The sequence below is a fragment of the Nothobranchius furzeri genome, chromosome 9, assembly GCF_043380555.1.
Source record: "Nothobranchius furzeri strain GRZ-AD chromosome 9, NfurGRZ-RIMD1, whole genome shotgun sequence".
Classification (NCBI taxonomy): Eukaryota; Metazoa; Chordata; class Actinopteri; order Cyprinodontiformes; family Nothobranchiidae; genus Nothobranchius; species Nothobranchius furzeri.
In genome coordinates, this window is record NC_091749.1 from 76,289,586 (window position 1) to 76,314,376 (window position 24,791).

The window sequence follows — 24,791 nt, forward strand, 5'->3', positions numbered from 1 at the left end:
CCAGTTTAACCCCAAGGCTGGTCACACATGAATTAAGCTTTAGGGGGAGAGATCAAAGGCAGCAGAAGTATGCAGATTATGTTTTGGTTTGAAAAGAGTGGCCTCAGTCTTATTGTCATTGAACTTCAGGAAATTGGAAGCTAGCCATGTTTTAATTTCAGATTTGGCTTCAGATTCTTTTTCTTGCTGCCTGCGTCTCCTCACTGAGGAGGAAGTGTTCTTGTTTGTTGTTCACTATGAAAGTCGTAATTAGGGCTGAAACGATTCCTCGAGTACCTCGAATAATTCGAGTACAAAAAATCCTCGAGTCAAATTCTCTGCCTCGAAGCTTTGTTTAATTCATGTTTAATTAATTCATGGCTTTGCAATCGCCCGTGGTCATGTTTCACCCGGACCGAAATAAGTGACGCACATACACACTGCACTGAATGCACACGCGAGTAGCGAATGTAACTTAACTTTCTTTTAAGCCATGGCGGACAACGTGGACCCCGGTGGAGTGCGAAAAAGACAGAAAATGTAAAAGGTGTGGGACCAATTTTCACGTCGTCAGGCGGAAAACGTACTCCAGTGTAAATACTGTAAAATGGATTTAGCCTACCACACCATATTCCTCGATGCTGCAACCTGACCAGGAAACGTCCACATGTAAACGTCTCTTCTGCAAGCGGACTTGGAGCCTCTACAAGATAATGCATTTTAGCCTGTATTTCTATATATTCTGCAGACACTGTGCGACTTTTTCATTTGTAGCACTCAGTTTCAGCTCACACCGTACGTCTGGTAGCAACACGTCGGTCTTAGAATGTGCTAAAAATAGCAGTTTTTACAACACGTCAGACTTTTTACTGTGTTGTTATTGATGTCCGTTGTCCCTCAGGATTGCTGCAGGAGGACAGGTATTTATGAGTGGCGGAGGAAAACGAAAGAAAGTAAATGTTTTGTGATCAGTATAATTTGACATAACCACGGCAAACATGCTTTCGACAATCCTTGTTAGTGTGAGGGCAAAAAAAAGTGTAGAAATTAAAACGGATGTGTGTTAATAGGGAAACAGCTGGCGAGCCATGTTTGCGCATGCGCCGTGAGCGGTTCTGGTGCTGTTTGGGCCGCAGCCGCTCGCATTTGTTTACTGTGAAGTAAAGTTGAAGCGCTGAAGTTTTGAAAACTAATTTTGAATAAAACTTGAAGAATAACTGGCAATTGCTTTCTCATTTCAAGAGGTCTTTCATATTTTATAACATGCTATTTGATATAATGGTTTAAAAACGCAAAAGAGTAATTTATTAGAGTACTCGATTAATCGATAAAAGATTCAATAGAATACTCGATTACAAAAATATTCGATAACTGCAGCCCTAGTCGTAATCTTGATGCAGAAGTAAAAGTCAGACTAAACAAACATGTGGTTTTATTTGCCAAATGCAGGACCTGTTGATTAGTTTGACTGGAAAATGCAGGAACATTTGTGCAAGAAGCTTTTTCAGCAGCTGAATTTCATATCTGTGGAGCAGGTTGTTGTTCTGGTTCTTGTTCTCCTGTAAACATTCAAATTCTTGGTCTTCAATGAGCACAGAGACACCAGCTGTGACGCTATTTCGAAGCTACAATGGTGTTCTGCTGAGCTGTGGTAGCCTCATGGAGGGGGCCATCGGCTAGCACACTGCTACTAACCATTTTAATATTCTTCCTCTCCTGATAATAAGGGTTATGTCCCAAGTGGAGGAGTTTAAGTATCTCGGGGTCTTGTTCACGAGTGAGGGAAAACTGTAGTGTGAGATCGATAGGCGGATCGGTGCTTCATCTGCAGTGATGCGGGCGTTATACCGGTCTGTCGTGGTGAAGAGAGAGCTGAGTCAGAAGGCGAAGCTCTTGATTTACCGGTGGATCTGCGTTCCTACCCTCACCTATGGTCATGAGCTTTGGGTAGTGACTGAAAGAACAAGATTGTGGATACCAGTTCCGGTTGAGTGAACGTTGGTGCGTCTGGCTGCCACTGCTCGCCGGCAAACTTTTTGTGTTTTTACTTCTTTTTCACCCGAGTCTTATCCCTGTGTCGGTGAAAACTAATTTTCACCTACCTGCTCAGCTTGCGTTCTGGTTCCACGTCACCACCTCCCTGCTCCACTCCATAATGTGGTCCAGCAGGATTTCTCTGTGCCTCTCAATGGCCTGGATCATCCTTTCGCTCATTCTTCTGTCCGTGCATGGCCTTCTCCAGTACTCGGCGGCAGAGCTCTTCAACCTCCGCTTTCACTACTCGGGATCTCCACCACCAGCTCTGTGCCTCTTCCCCGGCATCACCTTCCAGCCTCGCCGTCGGTATATCCATCGGGGGTCCCGGCGGAACCTCCATCTCGACGGCTCCAAAGGAATACCCTCCTTCTGGTCCACGATTCGCCGGCGGCTACCCAGGAATACCTGCCGAGCGGTCGTCTCCAGCGTGTTAGCCCGGCTGGCTAGTCAGGCTAATGCTCATGTCGCCAGGGACTTCCGCACTGCAAATTTTGGTCTTCTCAACATTCGCTTCCTCTCTGGTAAAGGACATCTCCTCCAAGATACCATCAGTGACCATAAGCTAGACTTTCTTTGTCTGAACGAAACATGGCAACAACCCGGCGATTTCTCACAACTCAATGACTGTACTCCTCCCGGATTTGTTTACCTCTCCAAACCACGTGGGTCAGGCCATGGTGGTGGTCTCGCGATACTCTATCGCGAGACTTTGAAGGTCCTTCCCGTAAACCTTCCTCCTCTCACCACTCTGGAATGCCTCGCCTGTCAACTCTCCGGCCCGACCCCCACAATAATTGTCACTGTTTATCGTCCCCCCAAGTTCAGCCCTGAGTTTTTAAATGAACTCTCTGCTCTTTTATCCCATCTGTCCGCCCATTCCCCAAATGTAATTTTACTTGATGATTTTAATATTCATATGGACAATATGGCCCTCCCCCTCAGCAAAGACTTCTCCTCATCTTTGGACAGCCTCAGTTTTCATCAATATGCCAATTTTCCCACTCACATTAAAGGTCACATCCTGGATTTGATCTGCTGCTCCGGCCTGACCCCCTCCAACTGTACAGCTGACCCGCTCCCTTTCACAGACCACTTCCTCATCTCCTTTTCTGTTCCCCTCCGTCTCTCCATCATCAAGTCACCCCGTATCACTTAATTTCGTAATATTAAGGACATTGATCTAGCCTCCCTGTCCTCCAGTTTTGCCACCCTGACCCCTAATTTGTCCTCTACTCCCGATGATCTTGTCATTCAGTACAATAACGGTCTGGCTTCTATCCTTAATTCATTTGCTCCCATCAAATCCCGCTCTGTATATTTTACTCGGTCTGCTCCATGGTTCACCCCTGCCCTACACTCCTTGAAAGCTACTAACCGGAGGCTAAAAAGACTCTACAAGAAAACCGGTCTCACCATCCATAAAGACTTATATTCTGCTCAGATTTCTCCTACAAGGACTCCATCTCCCATGCCAAATCACAGTATTACTCCGGTCTCATCTCGTCCAACTCCAGCAACACTAAGACATTATTTTCCATCATGAACAGCATTTTTCAGCCTCCCAACTCCTTACCCATCCATCTTTACTCTTCAGAAACCTGTAACTCTCTCCTTCAGTTTTTTAATGATAAGGTCAATAGAATCCAGCTCTCTTTACCTCATTCCTCCCCTCCCACTCCTGATTTATTTGAACCCTCCATTCAGTTCTCCTCCTTTGAACTTCCCCATCCCTCAAAACTATTAGATTACATCACCAAATCCAAACCTTCCACCTGTCAACTAGACCCTATTCCAACAGTTTTAGTTAAATCCTGCCTTTCTTCTCTGCTCCCTTTTATAACAGCCATTATTCATTCCTCACTATCCTCTGGTACGGTCCCCTCCCTATTCAAATCCGCTTCAGTCAGCCCTATTCTAAAAAAACCTGGTTCAGATCCCAATGACTTCAATAACCTCCGTCCCATTTCCCATCTTCCCTTCATTTCCAAAGTCCTAGAGAAAACTGTTGCATCTCAGCTCCATTCCCATCTCACCCGCAATAACCTTTATGAACAGTTTCAGTCTGGTTTCCGTCCCCACCACAGCACAGAAACAGCTCTCATCAGGATCACTAACGACCTACTCATTGCTGCTGATTCTGGTTTAATCTCTATTCTCATTCTCCTCGATCTGAGTGCAGCCTTTGACACCATTTCTCATCCCATCCTCCTTAATAGACTCTCTTCCTTAGGCATCACTCACACACCCCTCCGCTGGTTTCAATCTTACCTTACTGGCCGCACTCAATTCATCCAGTTAAAATCCTTTTCCTCAGAACCCTCCCCAGTCAAGTCAGGTGTGCCCCAGGGCTCTGTCCTGGAGCCCCTCCTCTTCATTGTATATCTCCTCCCTATCGGCAAAATCTTCCGCAAATTCAATATCCAGTTTCACTGCTTTGCGGATGACACCCAGCTCTACATTTCCAGTAAGCCCAACTCAACTCTCCCACCATCCTCCCTTACACTCTGCCTCTCTGAAATCAAATCATGGTTCACCTCTAATTTCCTCAAACTCAACGGCAATAAAACTGAACTTCTTCTAGTTGGCACTAAATCCACCATCTCAAAATCTGACAGCTTTTCTTTAACTATTGACAGCGCCATAGTCTCCCCCTCCCCTCACGTCAAGAGTCTGGGTGTCATCCTCGACAGCTCACTTTCTTTTCAAACTCACATTAATAACATAATTCGGTCAGCATACTTCCATCTACGTTCCATAAACCGTCTCCGCCCCTCACTGACCCCTCACACTGCCGCCATTCTCATCCACAGCCTCATCACCTCCCGTATCGACTATTGCAATTCACTTCTTTATGGTCTCCCCAACACACTCCTTCATACACTGTAACTGGTCCAGAATTCAGCAGCCCGTATTATCACCAGAACCCCTTCCTTTCACCACATCACCCCGGTTTTCCAACAGCTTCACTGGCTCCCAGTTAAATTCAGGTCCATCTTCAAAATTCTCCTCCATACCTTCAAAGCAATCCACAACCTCTCTCCTCCATATATCTCAGACCTTATGAGTATTCACACCCCATCCCGTTCTCTCAGATCTTCTTCTTCCATCCATCTTGTGGTTCCTTCTGCCCGTCTCGCTACCATGGGGAGCAGAGCTTTCAGCCGCTCTGCTCCTCGTCTCTGGAACTCACTTCCCCCAGACATCAGGAACATCGACAGTTTTACCCTTTTCAAAACAAAACTCAAAACACATATGTTTAAATCTGGCTACAACCTCTGATCTTATTGAACTGTTTCTCTCTTTGTTTTTTTTTCTTGTTTGGGTTTTATTATTGTTTTATTTTATTTTATTAAGTGTTTTCTGTCAAGTGACCTTGGGTGTTCTGAAAGGCGCTTTTAAATAAAATGTATTATTATTATTATTATTATTATTATTATTATTACCAGCGGCCGAAATGAGTTCTCTCCGAAGAGTGGCTGGGCTCTCCCTTAGAGATAGGGTGAGAAGCTCGGTCATCTGGGAGGGGCTCGGAGTAGACCCGCTGCTCCTCCACATCGAGAGGAGCCAGTTGAGGTGGCTCTGGCATCTGGTCAGGATGCCTCCTGGACGCCTGCCTGGTGAGGTTTTCTGAGCTTGTCCAACTGGGAGAAGACCCAAGGGAAGACCCAGGACACGGTGGAGGGACTATGTCTCTCACCTAGCCAGGGAACACCTTGGGATTCCCCTGAAAGAGCTGTCCTAAGTGGCTGGGGAGGGAGAAGTCTGGACCTCTCGACTTAGGCTACTGCCCCCGCGACCCGACACTGGATAAGCAGATGAAAATAGATGTATGGATGATTGGCTTAATGACTAGGGGTCTAATTAATCAAAAATGGTGTAGAATCCCATGCTGTTGTTCTTTTTAAAACACAGAAACAGTTTTCGTTACCTGTTTTGTCGCTACATTTCGTCTGCGGCTGTAGACTTCCTCAGGCTGACGCTGATGGTGGCGTCACCTCCTTCTCCGTTTATCCGCGGGCAGCAGAGGATGTTGTCGCCCTCTGCTGCCCGCTCTCAAGGCAAGTCGAAAACACACGAGAGCAGCAAAAGAAGAAGCAGAAAGTTCAATAAAGAAGTTAGCCTTAACAGCTCATTGCATAAGAGAAAACCATATAATGGACTGGGACAACACAAGGATCATAAACACCAAACAACAGAAATACAAAAGATGGATTAAAGAAGCAATCGAGATAAGGAGACGTGGATGTGGGACCATGAACAGGGACGATGGAGTTTACACGTTGGACCGCACATGGGACTGCATCGTCGGAGAGGGGAGAGCGGGCAGCAGAGGGCGACAACGTCTTCTGCTGCCCGCGGATAAACGAAGGAGGTGACGCCACCATCAGCGTCAGCCTGAGGAAGTCTGCAGACGAAACGTAGCGACAAAACATGTAACAAACTGTTTATGTGTTTTAAAAAGAATGACAGCATGGGATTAGAACCACGACACAGCATGAACACACCTAAGATGGTGTAGAATCCTTACTAAAACCGTACTTAAGCTCAGAAAAAATGTACTTATGCCAAGTAGGTTTGTGATCTATCAAACATGGAGTACGCACAGCTGCACGCAATCTCCGCTTCATAAATCGAAGACTAACGAGAAAGGTTCTCAGCTGCTTTTTAGTCACATCCCGCCCTCACCACGCCCACTTAGTGATGGGTAGATGAAGCCTCATGAAGCGTTTCAGCACATTCCCCAAATAGTATTGATACTGTGTCGACACAGTGCTGCAGTTTAATATAAATTTTTATTCAGAAAAATAAGTTTATCCAATGTTTTGGCATTTAGTCATTTGCGTTTGGGTGGGTGGGTGGGGGGGGGGTGGGGGGGGGGGCTTGGGGAGAAATTATGACAAGTCTCTAAATAAAGTAAAAATTCCCAGTGCAGATTGGAGACAACCCATAGAAGCACTGATTTGATCACATTTCAGAGAAAAATAGAACAGGTTAGATGCACCTAATAAATAAAATTACCAACAAACTCAGGAATCTTTCTTTGCTTCACTGTTCTGGTGCTGAGAATATCACTAATGCGGATCAAAGGAGATACACAGATGAATGCACCTCTTATTTATTATTTGGAGACTACATTTACTGCAGCTGGCAGAGGCAGAGATTTTTTCTATTGATACACGGATTTGCAGAATCATTTTAAATGTTAATAGGGGAAGACTGCAGGAGGGAGCGGTAAAATACAGGGGGTCCCCAGCAAAAACGAGAAACTATGAGTCTGATGAAACCCGCTGGATTTCCATCAGGCAGTCACGGGGCAGCTCTAACGTCCCAGTGGCTGTGCTGGGTCAGTTATCGAGCCTAGTCCGGTACCGGCTCGGCCGTGAACGAGCCGAGGCGACGTCATGCTCTGCTTAAGAAGAAGCGTTATTTTCCCGCTTCAGAAGAAGCGTCCAACGTGTTTTTACGCTTTCTCCGAGACATGTCACGTCGCTAAGTTGTTAGAGCCGCGCGCTAGCACGTCAATAGTGCAACGTAGCCTGCTGGAGGTTTTAAGGGTTCAGATGAAACACCCGACCTCTCAGGCTGCTCACACATCGATCTTAAATTGTTGCTGTTGCGCTCACGCCGTAATACAGTATTAGATGCGGTTTAAGTCAGACTTGAAAAAATAAATGAATTTTACATGAATAAGTGATGCTTAGCCTGGTGGGGGGAGGAGAACCTGGCCTAATAAGCACTGAAGGAAACCCTGTCAAGATCGTCAACACTCGTTTATCTTAATGCTGCTGAAACATGTAAACCAAAAAGCATTATATCCACTGCTACCTTTCTAATTTTAAACTCAGTAACTTATGCTGTAACTGCACCTTGCTCTGCCTACTCCTTTCTTCTTGCTGCCCGCCGGCTGTTATCACAAGCGACAACATAGTAGTTCCCGCTGCTTCTTCGGGAAACAGCGCAAAAAAAAAAAAAAACTTGGGATCTTGTAGGCGTGGCGGTAAGTTTTCAGCCGTGGCGGACCTTGACTAATTCGAGTACAAAAAAGCCTCGAGTCAAATTCTCTGCCTCGAGGCTTCGTATAATTGATGTTTAATTAATTCATGGCTTTGCAAACGCCTGGGGTCATGTTTCACCCGGACCGAATTAAGTGACGCACATACACGCTGCACTGACTGCACACGCGATTAGTGAATGTAACTTAACTTTCTCTTAAGCCATGGCAGACAACATGGACCCCGGTGGAGTGCGAAAAAGACAGAAAATGTCAAAGGTGCGGGACCATTTTTCATGTCGTAAGGCAGAAAACGTCCAGTGTAAACACTGTAAAATGGATTTAGCCTACCACAACAGCACATCCTCCATGCTGCAGCACCTAACCAGGAAACATCCACATGTAAATGTCACTTCTGCAAGCGGATTCCGAGGTCCGCTATATATTCTGTGGACACTGTGCGATTTTTTCATTTGTAGCACTCAGTTTCAGCTCACACTGCATCTGGTAGCAACACGTCGGACCTAAAAATGTGCTAAAAATAGCTGTGTTTACTAGTGGTGGGCATAGATTAATTTTTTTAATCTAGATTAATCTCACTGTAATCTTGGAATTAATCTAGATTAAAATGGCTCATTCAAATTCTGCCAAAGACATATTTGTGTGCTACCTAGATAATGAATAAAAGCAAGTCTTTGAGAATGGAGGCGTATTTCTTGTTTCAATAATGCATCACAGACTGATAAAGCAGTTTTACTATGATAACTGATGATGAAAATAAATAATGATCAATAAGTATTTGTGTTTAATAGCTGTTTATTCAGTTCAACAAATTCTGCACTGTAGGTCAACAGAATAGGTCATGATTAACTATTTACAGTCAGTAGCGTTTGGTCAATCAGTCCAAGCTCTATTTCTCTTTCTTCCACCAGTCACTCAAGCAGACCAGCTTGTTCACATTGTCTGGTGACAAACTAGTTCTTCTCTTCTACACAATATGGCCTGCTAAAGAAAAAAGTATATAGATATATATATATATATATATACACACACACAGACATACATACATACAGACATACATACATACATACAGACATACATACACACACACAAACTATCTGGCCTGGGGAGGGGGTTAAATTTCTGGGGTGCCCTTCCAGTGCCCCCCTTTAGTTTGCATGTAGGATTGCCTCTGGTGAATGGGAGTGAGAGCTGGAAATGATGCCACAGCTCACCTGTATGAGCAGAAGCCAACTGTTGCTGTTGTTGTCTCTGAAAATGGCAAGGGGAGTTATCCTAGCTCAACTTTTCTAAACAAATATAAAAATTTATGAGTAAAACGTTTATTATTACAGGTAAATTTGAGTCGAAGCCACATGAAGAACGACCTGTAGAAACAATTTATCACTTTATCACAATAAACAGCTGCTAAAAGAGCTAAACTTAGTTGTAATCTGCACCTGTCTGAGAAAGTCTTGTCTCGGTTTTCTCACATCCGAGCGCTGCTTCGGCCGCGGACGGTGAAGTGTGACCCGGGGAAAGCCCGGCTGGAAATGTCGGAGGTAAACAAAATAAAAAGAATGAAAGTCGGATTTATGGATTAAACTCTGGTGAAAGTACATAAATTATTTACTTGTCCCGCACGATGAGAAGGGAGAAGCGCTGCTGGTGGCGAAGGTGCGACTGTTCGGCTGCATGGGGAACATTAAACTCTGCGAGCCTGGCGTCCGTCCATACGTACGATGATCCGCGCCGAGTATACATCCGCGCAATGTGAAAGTCATCATAGCTTACTTAGTATAGACCCAGATCCCAACCCAACTTTGAGAATAGATTAACGGCGTCATTTTTTTTATCGCGCGATAAGAGTCTGGCTTTGCCGCAGCGCGTTAACGCCGATAACGGCCCACCCCTAGTTTTTACACAACACCTCTGACTTTTCACTGTGTGGTTATTGACGTCTGTTGTCCCTCAGGATTGCTGCAGGAGGACGCAGGTATTTATGAGTGGCGGAGGAAAACAAAAGAAAGTAAATAAATGTTTTGTGATCAGTATAATTTGACATAACCACGGCAAACATGCTTTCTCGACAATCCTTGTTATTGTGTGAGAAAATAAGTGTAGAAATTAAAACCGACGTGTGTTAATAGGGAAACAGCTGGTGAGCCATGTTTGCGCATGCGCCGTGAGCGGTTCTGGTGCTGGTAGATTCTCGTACGAGGGGAAAATCGGCTCAGGTTGTATGCTTATTTTTTGCACAGGTATTTGTTTACTCTGAAGTCAAGTTGAAGTGCTGAAGTTTTGAAAACTAATTTGAATAAAACTTGAAGAATAACTGGTTATATTCTTGCTCATTTTAAGAGGTCTTTCATATTTTATAACATGCTATTTGATATAATGGCTTACAAACACAAAAGGGTTCTTTATTGGAGTACTCGATTAATCGATAAAAGATTCTATAGAATACTCGATTACAAAAATATTCGATAGCTGCAGCTGTAAATTGTACCCTTCTCAGCAGCAGCACTGCAGGTGCTCTCCATGTCCAAAATGTGCGTAAGCCTGGTCCTTAGTCAACTTAAAGTTGCGCACATTTTTCCACAGCTTATTGCTGTGACGTCTAAAGTCTGGTTCACGTGTGAATTATGTATTTTATACTTAAACAACCATTTAGGTTCTGTAAGTGTGAGCGGAGTTGTTACAGCTTAAATTTACCGAACACACAGGTTCTAAGGATTACTGAATCTGTGATTGTTCATCCTGGTGCATCATGGAAGTTTGTGAAAGACTCCAGCTGTGTTGTTCCTCCTGCAGGCGAACCAGTGACTGTGTACCGTCTGGAGGAGAGTTCACCCAACACTATCAACAACAGCATGTCCTCCTGGTCCCAGCGGGGCTTCTGTGCCAAAATAGAGTTTCTCAGCAAGGAGGAGATGGGTGGAGGACTGAGACGGGCCCTCAAGGTGCTCTGCACCTGGTCTGAGTACGACATCCTGAAACCAGGACATCTGTATATAGTCAAGTCCTTCCTTCCTGGAGTGGTCCAGACGTGGCAGAGCATCTACAAGGAGGACACCGTGCTTCAACTTTGTCTCAGGGTGAGGTCCAGGGAGGACACTTGTTAGTTAGGGTCGCCCTAGTTAGTTAGTTAGTTAGTTAGTTAGAGTATCGGGATGGGGTTTCTGTTTTTCTCTGATTTCTCGTCTCACTTCAGGAAATCCAGCAGCAACGAGCTGCTCAGAAACTGACGTTTGCCTTCAACCAAATCAGGCCAAAGACCATTCCTTATTCTCCAAGGTGAGCTGACAGTTCTTATTCTCTATTCTTGTCTTCTCATTTTCATTCCTATAGGGCTTACAGCAGTGGTTTCCAGTGTGTGAAAATGTTCCTACGTATGAGAGATTATTTTTCTCGGCAAAAAATAATCACTGATAATATAATGAACGACATGATATTACCCACCCCTAGATGGAATTTCAATTTCAATTGCTACTCAGTGTGTTAGACAAGAACAGAAAAACTAAGTTTTTACCTTATTTTGCTGAAAGTTTCAGCTACTTCCAGTCACCTTCGTCAGAGCTTTGGTGGTGTCACATCGGTTGTCCTTTATCTGAGGGCAGTACAGGACGATGATAAATGGTAGTGGATGTGACACCACCAAAGCTCTGACGAAGGTGACAGGAAGTAGCTGATACTAGATTTCAACTAATAATTGAGCAGAAAAACTACCAATACTTTCTGTACCCTTAAAAAAAATGTCCCGGTATGCTGACAGGTAAAAAAGACAAGTGTCAGTACGCAGCACCAGTAGGGGCAGAGCCAGGGTATTTTTCGGAGGGGGTCACTAGGGGTACAAACAATGAGTCTGGGGGGCCACTCACAACTGGCAAGAATAGGCCTTGGAATTGTATTGTCGTCATGACTCAGCCATCATGTTGGCAGTCTGAGTCCTTACTTGTTGTTGTTACTTCAGACAACAGCGCGCTCAGTCTAGGTCAGGGGTCGGCAACCTTTTCCCATCAAAGTGCCGTTATCAAGGTGAAGGTCACATTTATTTCTAAAGCACACTTATTATTGCTTCCGCAACCCAAAGTGCTGTACAACACAGAAGATAAAATCGCAAACAAGTATAACTAAAAACCATAAAACCAAACCATAAAACCGTAAAAATCAGCAAGTTAGGATAAAAACAGCATTTCATCACACAATTATAAAATCGATAAAAAATGAGAAAGAATGACAAAGACAACACAAAATCATCCTATATAAAAGCCAGGTTGAATAAATGAGTTTTAAGCAAGGACTTAAAGACATCCAGACTTTGTGAGGTCCTGATCTGCAGAGGAAGACTGTTCCAGTGTGTAGGACCGGCCACAGAAAATGCCCCATCTCCTCTCGTCTTTAGGCGAGCCTTTGGAACTGACAATAAAAACTGTGAACCCGACCGCAAATTCCTGGCAGGAGTGTAGGGTGACAATAAATCATCTATATAAGGAGGGGCCAGACCATAAAGTGATTTCTAAAAAAAAAGCAACAATTTAAACTGAATCCTGTAATGCACTGGCAGCCAGTGAAGGGAAGCAAGCACTGGAGAGATGTGATCATGCTTCCTTGTACCTGTTAAAAGGTGGGCTGCAGCATTTTGAACCAGTTGCAAGCGGTTTAAGGACGAATGCCCTAATCCATAGTACAGGGAATTGCAGTAATCTAGTCGACAGGAGACAAAAAGATGAATAACATGTTCAAAGACAGTTTTCGGCAAATAGCACTTAACCTTTGCAAGTTGCCTCAAGGGATAAAAACCAGACTGGACCACTGCACGTATCTGTCTGTCCAATTTAAACGAACCATCCATAAAAAACCCAGGTTTTTCACATAAGGCTTTACAAAATCCGAAAGGGAACCAAGTGGGCTCACCACACCCTTTAACAGGTCTCCACTGCCAAAAACTAAAATCTCTGTCTTCAGGTCATTCAGTTTCATAAAATTAATTGACATCCATTGCTTCAAATCAACTAAGCAGGCCATTAAAGAAACAGCTGAATCCGGGATGAGTGGGAGATATATCTGAAGGTCATCAGCAAAGCAATGAAAAGTAATGTTGTGTCTGGCGAAGATAGAGGACAATGGTAAAATATACAGTGAGAAAAGTGTTGGCCCTAAAATGGAACCTTGTGGAACACCTCATGTCACAGGCGCTGGTGGTTATGTAAAAGTTCCCAAGTTCACAGAAAAAGATCTGTCCTGTAGATAAGACTGAAACCAATCAAGCACTGTGTCCCTAAAGGTTGGTTTATGCTTGACGCGTCCGCACGGCTCCGCGCGGAAAAGTTGCGTCATTTTGCGTCATCTTAACAACCACGCCCCTCCACCGTGCCTCCGCACGGCCCAAAATTTCCGCAACGCGCACCTAGGAAATTTTCTAACCACTCGGGTGGTCGGACGCGGAAAAACATGGCGGACCGGCAAGAACTAGTATGGCAGAGGTTCGTAAATACAGACATTTATATGATTCAGCTCTCAGAGATCACCGTGATCAACACGTTGTTAATAATTCTTGGAGAGAAATAGCTCGCACTGTCGGAAAAGACGAGGACGCTGTTAAAAATGCTGGAATGCCATGTTGTAAACAACAGTAATTTCTACTTCTACTATGGTGTAGTGTTGGATGCATGCCGTAGAACTCCATGCTACCCCATTCAGTTTGGGAGAATATTGGCTCACCGCAGAGACAAGCCGCATGAATCATAAACGCTGCAAGTTGTGAAGCGCGTTCCATCCGCGAGCCGCATCACCAAGCGAAAAGTAAATGCGTCAAGCATAAACCAAGCTTCATACCAACACACGACTCTAATCGAGACAACTGAATATCATGATCAATGGTGTCAAAAGCAGCAGATAAGTCTTGCAGCATTAAAGCAGCTGAGTGGCCATAATCAGTGATCATTAATAAATCATTCACCACTCGTAGAAGTGCACTTTCAGTGCTGTGCCGTGCTTTAAAACCCAACTGAAATTTGTCTGAAATGTGATGTATGGACAGATAATCCTGTAGCTGTGCATGAACAACTTTCTCCAGAACCTTTGATAAGAAACTAAGTTTGGAAATAGGTCTGTAATTAGATAGGCAAGTTGTGTCCAGGCTTGGCTTCTTTAAAAGGGGATTCACTATAGCCTGTTTAAAACACAGCGGAACACACCCTGAGAGAAGAGGACAGTTCATTAGTCTGTGCACAGCTGAAGCAACACTGCCAAAGGCCTGCTTAAACATACAAGGTGGAATAACATCAAGTGGACAGACTGAAGGTTTTAAACGATGGACAATATCTGATAACTCCTCTAAGGAGACAGGTTGAAATTGACACCAAGATGATAAACAATCTGGATAAGAACTTGGATCTACGATAGAGGATGTTAAATGGATGTTTAATCTGTGAAATCTTTCCGACAAAAAAGGACAAAAAGCGGTCACTAGGGATGGGTACGGAATTTGGTACTTTTTAAGGTACCGACCGAGCACCGATTCACTTCATTTGAAATGGTGCCTCGTTTCGGTACCCGTCCTTCACAACGAGAACTTGCCTAGACAGCTGCGCATGCGCAAGAGCGTTATGTCATCGGTCGCTGCGAGCGAGTTGTAAACAGAGCAGCATGGTAGAGAGAACGAACGCTAAAGCTTGGGTCCACTTCACTAAATGTGATGGGTAACTGGGTGATGATGAAACCAGCGACAACGATCTAAGTGAGACATCCTCATCCTAATCTGCTCCGGTAGGTAAATAAAATGTAAGATAACGTTAGCTTGATTTGTTAGCTTCCGTTTCGCTAATGGTGCGTTCGCTTTCTCCTCGGAACTCCGAAATTCCGACTAGAAGAACATGAACGCGCACTAAAGTTTGGCTTCACTTTACTAAATGCGACGGGTGACTGGGTGAAGATGAAACCAGTGACAAAGATCTAAGTGTGAGGCATCATCGTTTTAATCTGCTCCAGCAGCTAAATAAACTGTTTAAGATAACGTTAGCTTGATATGTTAGCTTCCATTGCCACCATCGTTGTCAGCTAATGGTGCGTTCGCTTTCTCCTCGGAAATTCTAACTTCCCAGTAGGAAAAATCAATTGAAAAAGGATGGTAAAAGGAATGAAGATACACAGTAAATTTAGTTCACAGTAAAGATGTTTGCTTCAGTTTAATTACCAGCTTATAAAACTACAAGGACGATGTTAAAATACAAACAGTTGCATGTTATTTATCGTGATATTTATCAAATATGGTTATAAATTGAGAAAAATATATATCTAATTATAAAAGAGAATTAAAATATTAAACACTCAAAAGTATCGAAAATTGGTACCGTTAAGTACCGGTATCGATTCCTAGGTACCGGGAATTAGTACCGGATCGATTCAAATGTCAAAGGTACCCATTCCTAGCGGTCACATAATTTTTGAGGTGGTATACAACTACTTCCAATGCTGGGATTCACAATACTGTTAAAAGCACTAAACAAAACCTGCAGTCTGTGACTATTGGTGGAAACAAGGTTGCACATGAACTCAGATTTTGCCTGTTTCACACAGTTCTGATAAACAGTCAGACAGTCACGCAGTGCAAGTAGAGACACATGTAGCCACTTCCTTTCAGCACGCCTGCACTTCCGTCTACAGGCACGTGTGGTTTCATTCAGCCATGGTTCCAGATTTTTTTTTTATTATACCGCACAGCTTTCAGGGGAGCCACATTATCAAGGATGTTTAAGCAAGTAGAATTTAAAAAATCTGCTAAGTCGTTGACAGACGTTGAGTCCATAAAATCAACAGCCGAGTATTCTGCATAATAATCAGAGACAGTTACGTCATTAAAAAATCTTCTCTGTCCTTGCATTGCAGTTCTCCCCACTGAGCCGTGTAATTCCAATGTAAAATGGACTGAAAAATGGTCAGAAATGCCCTGATGGAGAATGTTTGTAATGTTTACACCTAAACCAAGCGACAAAACTAAATCCAGCGTATGACCTTTTTCATGAGTTGGACCAGTAACCCACTGAACTAGGTTAAATGAGTCGATGATCTTTAAAAACTCCTTAACCAAGGGTTTGGCCTCACAACATAAATGAAAATTAAAATCGCCAACAATCAAAAACATATCATACTCGAGAGCGACTCCGGCTACAAAGTCAGAGAACTCTCTAATAAAGTTATTGTTCATTTTGGGAGGGCGGTAGATAAGGGCACAAAGCACTGTCGGAGGCAGCCGAAGCTCAGAGTTGGAGTTCAAAAGTAAGGAAGGTACCAGGTTGAGGTAGTTTATGACTACGAAAACAGTTCCTGTAGACTTTAGCCAACCCTCCACCTAGGGCTGTCGCGGTTGAGGAATTCCCCCTGCGGTGATTCAGGGTGGCTTAATATTGCGGTGTGCGATATTATTGCAGCACTTTTTTATTGCAGTACTATCTAAACATAATGTTTACACATTTAAAAAAGGTTAAAAATTGCCGTGCCTTCTTTAATAACACTTTACTGAATGCAGATCAAAGGGCAGTAACAACGCAGATCGCAGTAACGCTTGTTTCTCCGACAGTCGGAGTCCGACTGAACTTAAAAACAACAAAATTCAGGAGGTTAAACTTTTAAATGCAAATTTGGCTGCAGCATCTAACAAATAAGAAACAAGTCCCCATTTTGTTTAGTTGTTTAAAATCAAGCATAAAAAATTACATGTACCGGGCGCGCGCGCGCGCGCCGGGGGGCGGGCGCACTATCATTTCACTTTCACACACACGAATGACGGTGATTTATAGCTCGGTCACGTCCTTGTTACCTACAAGGAAAACCAGCATGTTAACTACGGTTTGAGAGAGGATCTGAGAGGGGCGGCAACATTTGCAGCAACACTGAAAACCCTCTCGGATGGTGCGCTCGTTGCACTAACACACACGTACTTGCGTGCGACTCTGGCGAGTAAAGGGAATCTCCCGTTTGTTGCTCCACCATGTCACGGGGGTTTTCTTTAGGGTGGATGCATTCCTCCTGCAGGTAGCGAGTGAGCTCCAGCTCGGCTCAAACTCTCTTTGGGACGGCTGCAGAAGCAGTGCTTGTCCGGGACTTCAGCAGGTCTCCGAGCGTTTATTTATTTATTTATTTGCCGCTGGTGGCAGCTCTGTCTCAAGGACTCTGGCTGCGCAGCAGCTGACGTACTGAAAACCAAAGCGCTCCCACAGGAGCGAAGTAACGTTTCGTTTTGATACCAGTGCAGCCATCCTTCTCAACATGCATCATTGAGTTGAACCAAGTTCAGTAATCGCGGTGGCGCATGATGCAGCGCGGTGGGCTTCTTCATATCGCGATATTTCATTTTTGCGGTTACCGCGACAGCCCTACCTCCACCCCTCCCCCAAGTCCGAGTGGTATTCAAATAAGAGCAGTTTGGAGGAATAAGTTCAGAAAATGGCACAGACTCCCTGGATCCACGTTTCACACAAGAACATGATTCCCAGCAGATGCATTTTAAAAAAGTCGTTTAGGTTAAAAGTTTTATTTACCAGGGATCTGGAATTGAGCAGGCACATCTTAATTGTAGAACCCTTTGCATCTGCTTTGAATCTGGGAAAGGAGCGGAGATTCAAAAAGATCACGCCGCATCACTCGGCTTCCTTGGTCGAAAAGCTCCCATCATCTGATATGACGGTGATGCCTGGTCTCCTAGTAAGATCGGCTGGATCAATCCATGGCTTTATTTTCTGGACAATCCTCCGCATGACCGCTGATAAGCTCTAATTCTGACGAGCACACCTGAGCGCCATCCTCTTTTCCGAGGCCTCCGCCAGTGAGAGCCTGTGACCAAATGAGGAGAGGCGGGAGCGGCTGAGATGACAGGTGGAGGAGGAAGGTTTGATGAGCATCCTCCCACTAAAAAATTATTCCAAAAAAGCTCAAGATTCCTTGATTTCAAAAAGTGTCTGGCGATTCACCTGCAACCAAATCTCTTGCTAGCTGCATCCAGGTCACTAGAGCTATAGGAAGCAATAATTAGATTACATGTTCTGTGATGTTCTAATTTCACCTACGTAACTTAACCTAAACTTCATTACTCTCAGGAAGTCCACAGAATGTAGTTAAAAGTCTTCAGCTTGTCCAAAATGCTGCAGCTATAGTTCTGATGAGAATTAAAAAGAGAGATCATATCTCTCCTGTCGTAGCTTCCCTACATTGGCTACCTGTTAAATTCAGAATAGATTTTAAGATCCTTCTTCTCACATATAAAGCTCTTAATAATCAAGCTCCATCATACATCAGTGATCTGATTGTTCCATACGTTCCTAACCGAGCACTTTGCTCTCAGACTGCAGGTCTACTGGTGGTTCCCAGAATATCTAAAATTATGATGGGAAGCAGATCTCTTAGTTATCAGGCTCCTCTCCTGTGGAACCAGCTCCCAGCTTTAGTCCGTGAGGCAGACACCTTGTCTACTTTTAAGACTAGGCTTAAAACATTTTTATTTGATAGGGCCTATGGTTAAAATCTGATGTTAGCCTAGATCTGGACAAGTGGGGGAGTAGAGGGAGGTGGAGTGTACAGTCGGTAAAGACGGCTCTCCCTTGCCCTGCCTCCAACATGCCTCCATCTAAAAAGGCTAGGTTATCCAGAGTTATCTCTGTAGTTATGCTGCTATAGGCTTAGACTGCTGGAGGATACACTGACCACTTTTCACACTCGACTGCTTTCTTCTACAATCTGCTCTTTCACTGTATTATTTTCTGCTATTTCAGCTGTTAACTTTATTTTCTCTCTAAGTGTTTTTCTCCCCAGAAGAAGCTACAACGATGTTCTGCTGAGCTGTGGTGGCCTCATGGAGGGGGCCATCGTCTAGCACACTGCTGCTAACCACTTAAACATTCTCTCTCTCCTGATAATAACTTTTTACTCTTTGACGTTAAATGTGCTACTACTAGTTTACCCGTTTAATTATAGATCCACTAGGATAAATACAATAAAGTTTATCTCTCACCAAATAGAATATTTACTAAGACATCACAATGTAACCATAGACACACGTGTGTGTGTGTGTGTGTGTGTGTGTGCGTGCGTGCGTGCGTGTGTGTGTGTGTGTGTGTGTGTGTGTGTGTGTGTGTGTGTGTGTGTGTGTGTGTGCTCTGTCTTCTCGATCCCCAGTGAGTCGTGGAGGATGGCTGCTTATACTGAGCCAGGATTCTCTGGCGGTTTCTTCCTGTTAAAAGGGAGTTTTCCTCTCCACTGTCGCTGCATGCTTGCTTAGTATGAGGATTGCTGTAAAGATTCTGGCACTTGTCAGTGACTCGATGCAACCTGCTGGGTTCTTCATATAGGAATCATTTTACTGATTGGCTTAATGACCTGACCTGTATTGGAATGTTTACTGTATGAAGGTCCTTGAGATGGCTCTGGTCCTGATTTGGTGCTATAGAAATAAACTTGAATTGAATTGAATTACTTTGACTTTAGGTCATTAGGCCGACTCGGCCATTCAAGTCTTATTTGAACCGAGCTCTCAATCCGACTTCATCAAGATTGTGATGCGGTCCACAACTTCTGAACAAGAGGAGATGCCGCGGTCCTTGCTGATTAGATTAGATTAAAGCCCCAGCTAGACTTGATGCTTTGGGTAGTTTCACCATCCTCTTTGCCTCTGGCAGAATGAGGTGGAGAGCCACAGGTGGGCGCAGCAACAAATGGAACAACTGAGTGAGGTAAAGATTGAAGCAGAACAACAGGTTAGTCCTCGAGGAGGCACAGATATCTGTCTGAAGACAATGTGGTTCTTGAGGAGGAGACTAACATGGCAGGGAAGAGGATCACTAAGTTAACTGAGGAATAAAAATTTCTTACAGCTGATCGTGCCTGATGTGTGGTGAAAATAGGAGATCTGGAGAAAGATTCTTGAGCTGACACAAAAATTAGAGGAAGCTGAAAAACGGGCCTCCTCTGCTTCTGCGCCTCTGCCACAGCTCAACCCAGCTGGTCCCGTCTTGTGGGGACGGTTATGCTTACCTCCCCCTGCAGCTGTGTCACCTGCTTCTCACGGCAGTCCTCTTGTCCCGGCAGTCTTGACTTCTGATGTGTACAGGATGGCACCTGTCGGCAGGTCAAGTCAATCTTTCCCGCTGAGCAAACCTGAGAAACTTACAGTATTGTGTAAATTCATCCGTAATGGTCCCAAACGGAAATCTCACATTCCTTTGACTCTAGAGGGGTCACTAACCTGTGATTCTATCTTACGGCGCTGACACATTAGCATCGGCACTGTCGGGCTGGATGTCGTGAGTTCAGTCTCAAACGGGCAGTGCAGTGTTCAGATATAAATCTGAGGGACTTCTCAGGATTGCGGAAATCCCTGAGCCTGTAGGCGGAGTTTAATACGCGCGGGAAAGTCCGCTCCATACGGTAAACAAAAGGTGGACATGAGTTATGTTGCTTTTGGAGACTCTGAACCACATTGTTTAATTAATTTGCTGTGTGTGTCCCCATAATCTTGTGCCACACACTCAGATTTCTCCCCTGAGCAGGTGTCTGTTTGCCAGGGCAAGAGCTCCGATGCGGAGAACAGGTGCGCGCGCACACACACGCACACTCAGAGTTATTCTCTTCTCCCGTTCCCACACTTAATGGCAGCTCCGGATCGGCAGCTCCGTGCTACAGACAGAAGTTTACTCAACAGCTTCCAGCATGAAAATGAATCGCGCATGCTAACTAAAAGATCTGCCTCCCATCCTAATTTTAGATATTCTGGGAACCACCAGTAGACCTGCAGTCTGAGAGCGAAGTGCTCGGTTAGGAACGTATGGAACAATCAGATCACTGATGTATGATGGAGCTTGATTATTAAGAGCTTTGTATGTGAGAAGGAGGATCTTAAAATCTATTCTGAATTTAACAGGTAGCCAATGTAGGGAACCTAAGACAGGAGAGATATGATCTCTCTTTTTAATTCTCATCAGAACTCTAGCTGCAGCATTTTGGACAAGCTGAAGACTTTTAACTACATTCTGTGGACTTCCTGAGAGTAATGAATTACAGTAATCCAGTCTTGATGTAATAAATGCATGAACTAGTTTTTCAGCATCACTCCTGGAAAGGATGCTTCTAATCTTAGCAATATTCCAAAGGTGGAAAAAGGAAATCCTACAAACCTGTTTAACCTGGGATTTGAATGAAATGTCCTGGTCAAAGATAACACCAAGGTTCCTTACTTTGTTCTCGGAGATTAATGTAATGCCATTAAGGTCAGGCGATTGGCTAAGCAATTTCCTTTTCTGGATTTCTGGTCCAAAGATGAGAACTTCCGTCTTGTCTTGATTTAAAAGCAAAAAGTTTAAAGTCATCCAATTTTTTATGTCCTCAAGACAAGCCTGTAATGTACCCAACCGATTAGGTTCATCAGGGTTAATGGATGAATATAACGGAGTATCGTCAGCATATCAGTGGAAGTTTATCCCATGCTGTCTAATTATTTTACCAATTGGGAGCATATATATAGTAAAAAGAATTGGTCCAAGCACTGAACCCCGTGGTACTCCGCAAGTAACCCTGGAGTATGAAGAAGATTTGTCATGTACATTTACAAAATGAAATCTGTCAGACAGGTAGGATTTAAACCAGCCTAACGCTGTTCCTTTGATCCCTACAACATGTTCAAGCCTTTCTAAAAGAACATTGTGATCAACTGTGTCAAAGGCAGCACTGAGATCTAACAAGACTAGAACAGACACAAGATTCTTATCTGAGGCCATGAGAATATCATTTGTAACTCTCACTAATGCAGTTTCAGTGCTGTGATACTCTCTAAAACCAGACTGAAATTCCTCAAACAGAGCATTAGTGTTTAAATGCTGACATACTTGGATGGCCACTATTTTCTCCAGGACTTTGGATAAAAATGGAAGGTTAGATATTGGTCTATAATTCATTGGGTCATCTGGATTCAGAGAAGGCTTCTTAAGTGAAGGTTTGATTACAGCAACCTTAAAATCCTGTGGTTCATATCCATTTACTAAGGATAGATTGATTATCTCTAGAATGGGGACACTAACCAAAGGAAATGCATCTTTAAATAATTTGGTTGGTATTGGATCTAAAATGCAAGTTGAAAGTTTAGATGAAGCTAATATTTTTGATAACTCTGAAAGCTCATCTGGATCAAAACTGTTCAAACACAGATGAGGTTCTACAGTCACGTCTGATGCTGCCTCACTGAGGAAGAAGAAATCACATTAGGGAGGATGCTAAAGATTTTGTTTCTAATAGAATTAATTTTACTTGTAAAAAATCCCATGAAGTCATTACTGCTGAGGGCTAAGGGAATAGATGGCTCAGAGCTATGATTCTGTGTAAGTTTGGCAACTGTACTGAAAAGAAATTTAGGATTATGCTTATTCTCCTCAATTAACGCTGAGAAATAAGCAGTTCTAGTTTGTTGAAGCTTATTTTTATAAAGCACAAGACTATTTTTCCAGGATAGGTAGGCCTCCTCATGGTGCGTAGAGTGCCATGTTCTCTCCAATTTCCTAGAGTTTTGTTTTAAAGCTCGTAAATGAGAATTAAACCAGGGAGCCAACTTCCTGTCCCTAATTACTTTCTTTTTTAAAGGGACAACATCATCTAATGCCACACGTAAAGATGAAGTAACATTATGAACTAAGGCATCAATTTGTGAGGGCTAGAAACAAAAATATTGCTCTCTGCTACGTTCCTCTGAGATGCTGAGGACAGTAAAGATGAAACAGTTGATTTAAAAGATGCAACTGCGTTGTCAGATAGAGACCGACTATAGTGAAATTTACTTTCATGTCTCGAGAACTCAGTTATAAAAAACTCAAAGGTTATCAGGAAGTGGTCCGAGAGGACTGGATTATGTGGAAAGATTGTTATTTCCTCACACTCTATGCCATAAGTCAGCACAAGGTCCAATGTATGATGGCAGGAGTGGGTGGAGCTATGTATTTGAGTAAAACCAATTGAGTCTAAGATATTACTAAAAGCTACATTGAGGCTATCATTTTCAATGTCCACATGAATGTTAAAATCCCCCACTATAATGACCTTATCAGTAGGGCTGCTCGATTATGGCAAAAATGATAATCACGATTATTGTGACTGAAATTGAGATCTCGATTATTTAAGACGATTTTTCAATTTGTGTTGATTTTATTTGCTTTTATTCAGTCATAAAATTGCTCGGGGCACAATCAGGACAAAAAAAAAGAAACAAGATGATCACTAAAAAGACCAATAAATTTATAGCTCATAGTTTATGACCCAAGGGCTATAGACCTTGGTTTAACTCATGTATGTCTAACCAGTACAGACCCAAATACCAATATCTTGCAGCGTGGAACAGGAAGTAGGTTAGTAATGGATCTGTGCTGTGGCTGTAAATGTTCCTAAGCAGAGTCTCCAGGATTCCCACTCTGTCCTGACTGAATGAGTCTATCCTTTGTGTCTCTCCACTGTAACCGTCCATTGAATCCTTTAAAATGGAATTGTGTGACCTTTGACCTAAGCGTGGACCCATCCAATGTGTCCAGGTTCCTAGAGGTGTTCCTGCTTTACTGCCATTCCGCTGGACAATGGTTTGCCATAGAGGAGTGCATCACCGGAGAGTTCAGGAAGTTCAACAACAACAACGGAGATGAGATTGTTCCTACCAACCTTCTGGAGGAAACCATGCTGGCCTTCAGCCACTGGACCTATGAGTACACCCGCGGAGAGCTGCTAGTCCTGGACCTGCAGGGTAACCAGTGGAAGCTTATCTAGGTGATAGATGAGCACAGGCATATGGAACAAGTAAATGACAGCTGTTTTTCTGCTCCTGAAGGTGTTGGGGAGGTCCTGACGGATCCATCAGTCATTAAGAGTGGAGAGAAAGGGTGAGTGAGCTCCTGGGCCCTCATTTATCAACCCTACTTACAAACAGGTCTGTGCATATTTTGTGTGTAGGAATGATTTTACACATTTTAGGTGTGTTCTTGCTGTGTCTTTGTAAATCCATGCTTTCGTTCTTTTTTAAACACAGAAACAGTTTTGTTTACCTGTTTGTAGCTACGGTTTCGCCGACAGCTGCCGGCTTCTTCAGGCTGACGCTGATGGTGGCGCGTCACTTCCTTCTCCGTTTATCTGCGGGCAGCAGAGGACGTTGTCGCCCTCTACTGCCCGCTCTCCCCTCTCCGACGATGCAGTCCCATGCGTGGTCCAGCGTGTAAACTCCGTCGTCCCTGTTCATGGTCCCACATCCACGTCTCCTTATCTCTATTGCTTCCTTGATCCATCTTTTGTATTTTTGTTGTTCGGTGGTTATGATCCGTGTGCTGTCCCAGTCCATTATATGGTTTTCTCTTAAGCAATGATCTGTTACGGCTGACTTTTTTATTGTGCTTTCTGCTTCTTCTTTTGCTGCTCTTGTGTGTTTACGATTTGCCTCTTTCTCGCACTCCTTTCTGTGTTCTATTGTTCGTGTGTTGAGTTGGCGTCCGGTTTCTCCTATGTATGTTTTATTGCATATTTTGCATGGGATTTCGTAGATGACTCCACATTTTTGTCCAGCTGATATCTTGTCTTTTGGGTGTACTAATCTGTTTCTAACTGTTGTGTATGGCTTTGTTGGTGTGTTTATGTTGTGTTTTTTCATTGTTGCTCTTATTTTTTCCGTTATGCCTCTGATGATAACCCTACCATACATCAGAGGCATAACGGAAAAAATAAGAGCAACAATGAAAAAACACAACATAAACACACCAACAAAGCCATACAC

At 43.6% G+C, this 24,791-nt stretch overlaps 1 protein-coding gene across 3 annotated transcripts in view; it reads left to right on the plus strand.

Moving 5' to 3' along the window:
* trpm7 (transient receptor potential cation channel, subfamily M, member 7) overlaps positions 1-24,791 on the plus strand; it is a 103,516-nt gene that overhangs the window by 74,771 nt on the left and 3,954 nt on the right. For all 3 annotated transcript variants that reach the window (XM_070555205.1, XM_070555206.1, XM_070555207.1), the window contains 4 exons: positions 10,823-11,106; positions 11,223-11,305; positions 23,569-23,774; positions 23,859-23,910. In XM_070555205.1, coding sequence (XP_070411306.1) covers positions 10,823-11,106; positions 11,223-11,305; positions 23,569-23,774; positions 23,859-23,910 — 625 coding nt within the window. The remainder of the gene's footprint in view (positions 1-10,822; positions 11,107-11,222; positions 11,306-23,568; positions 23,775-23,858; positions 23,911-24,791) is intronic.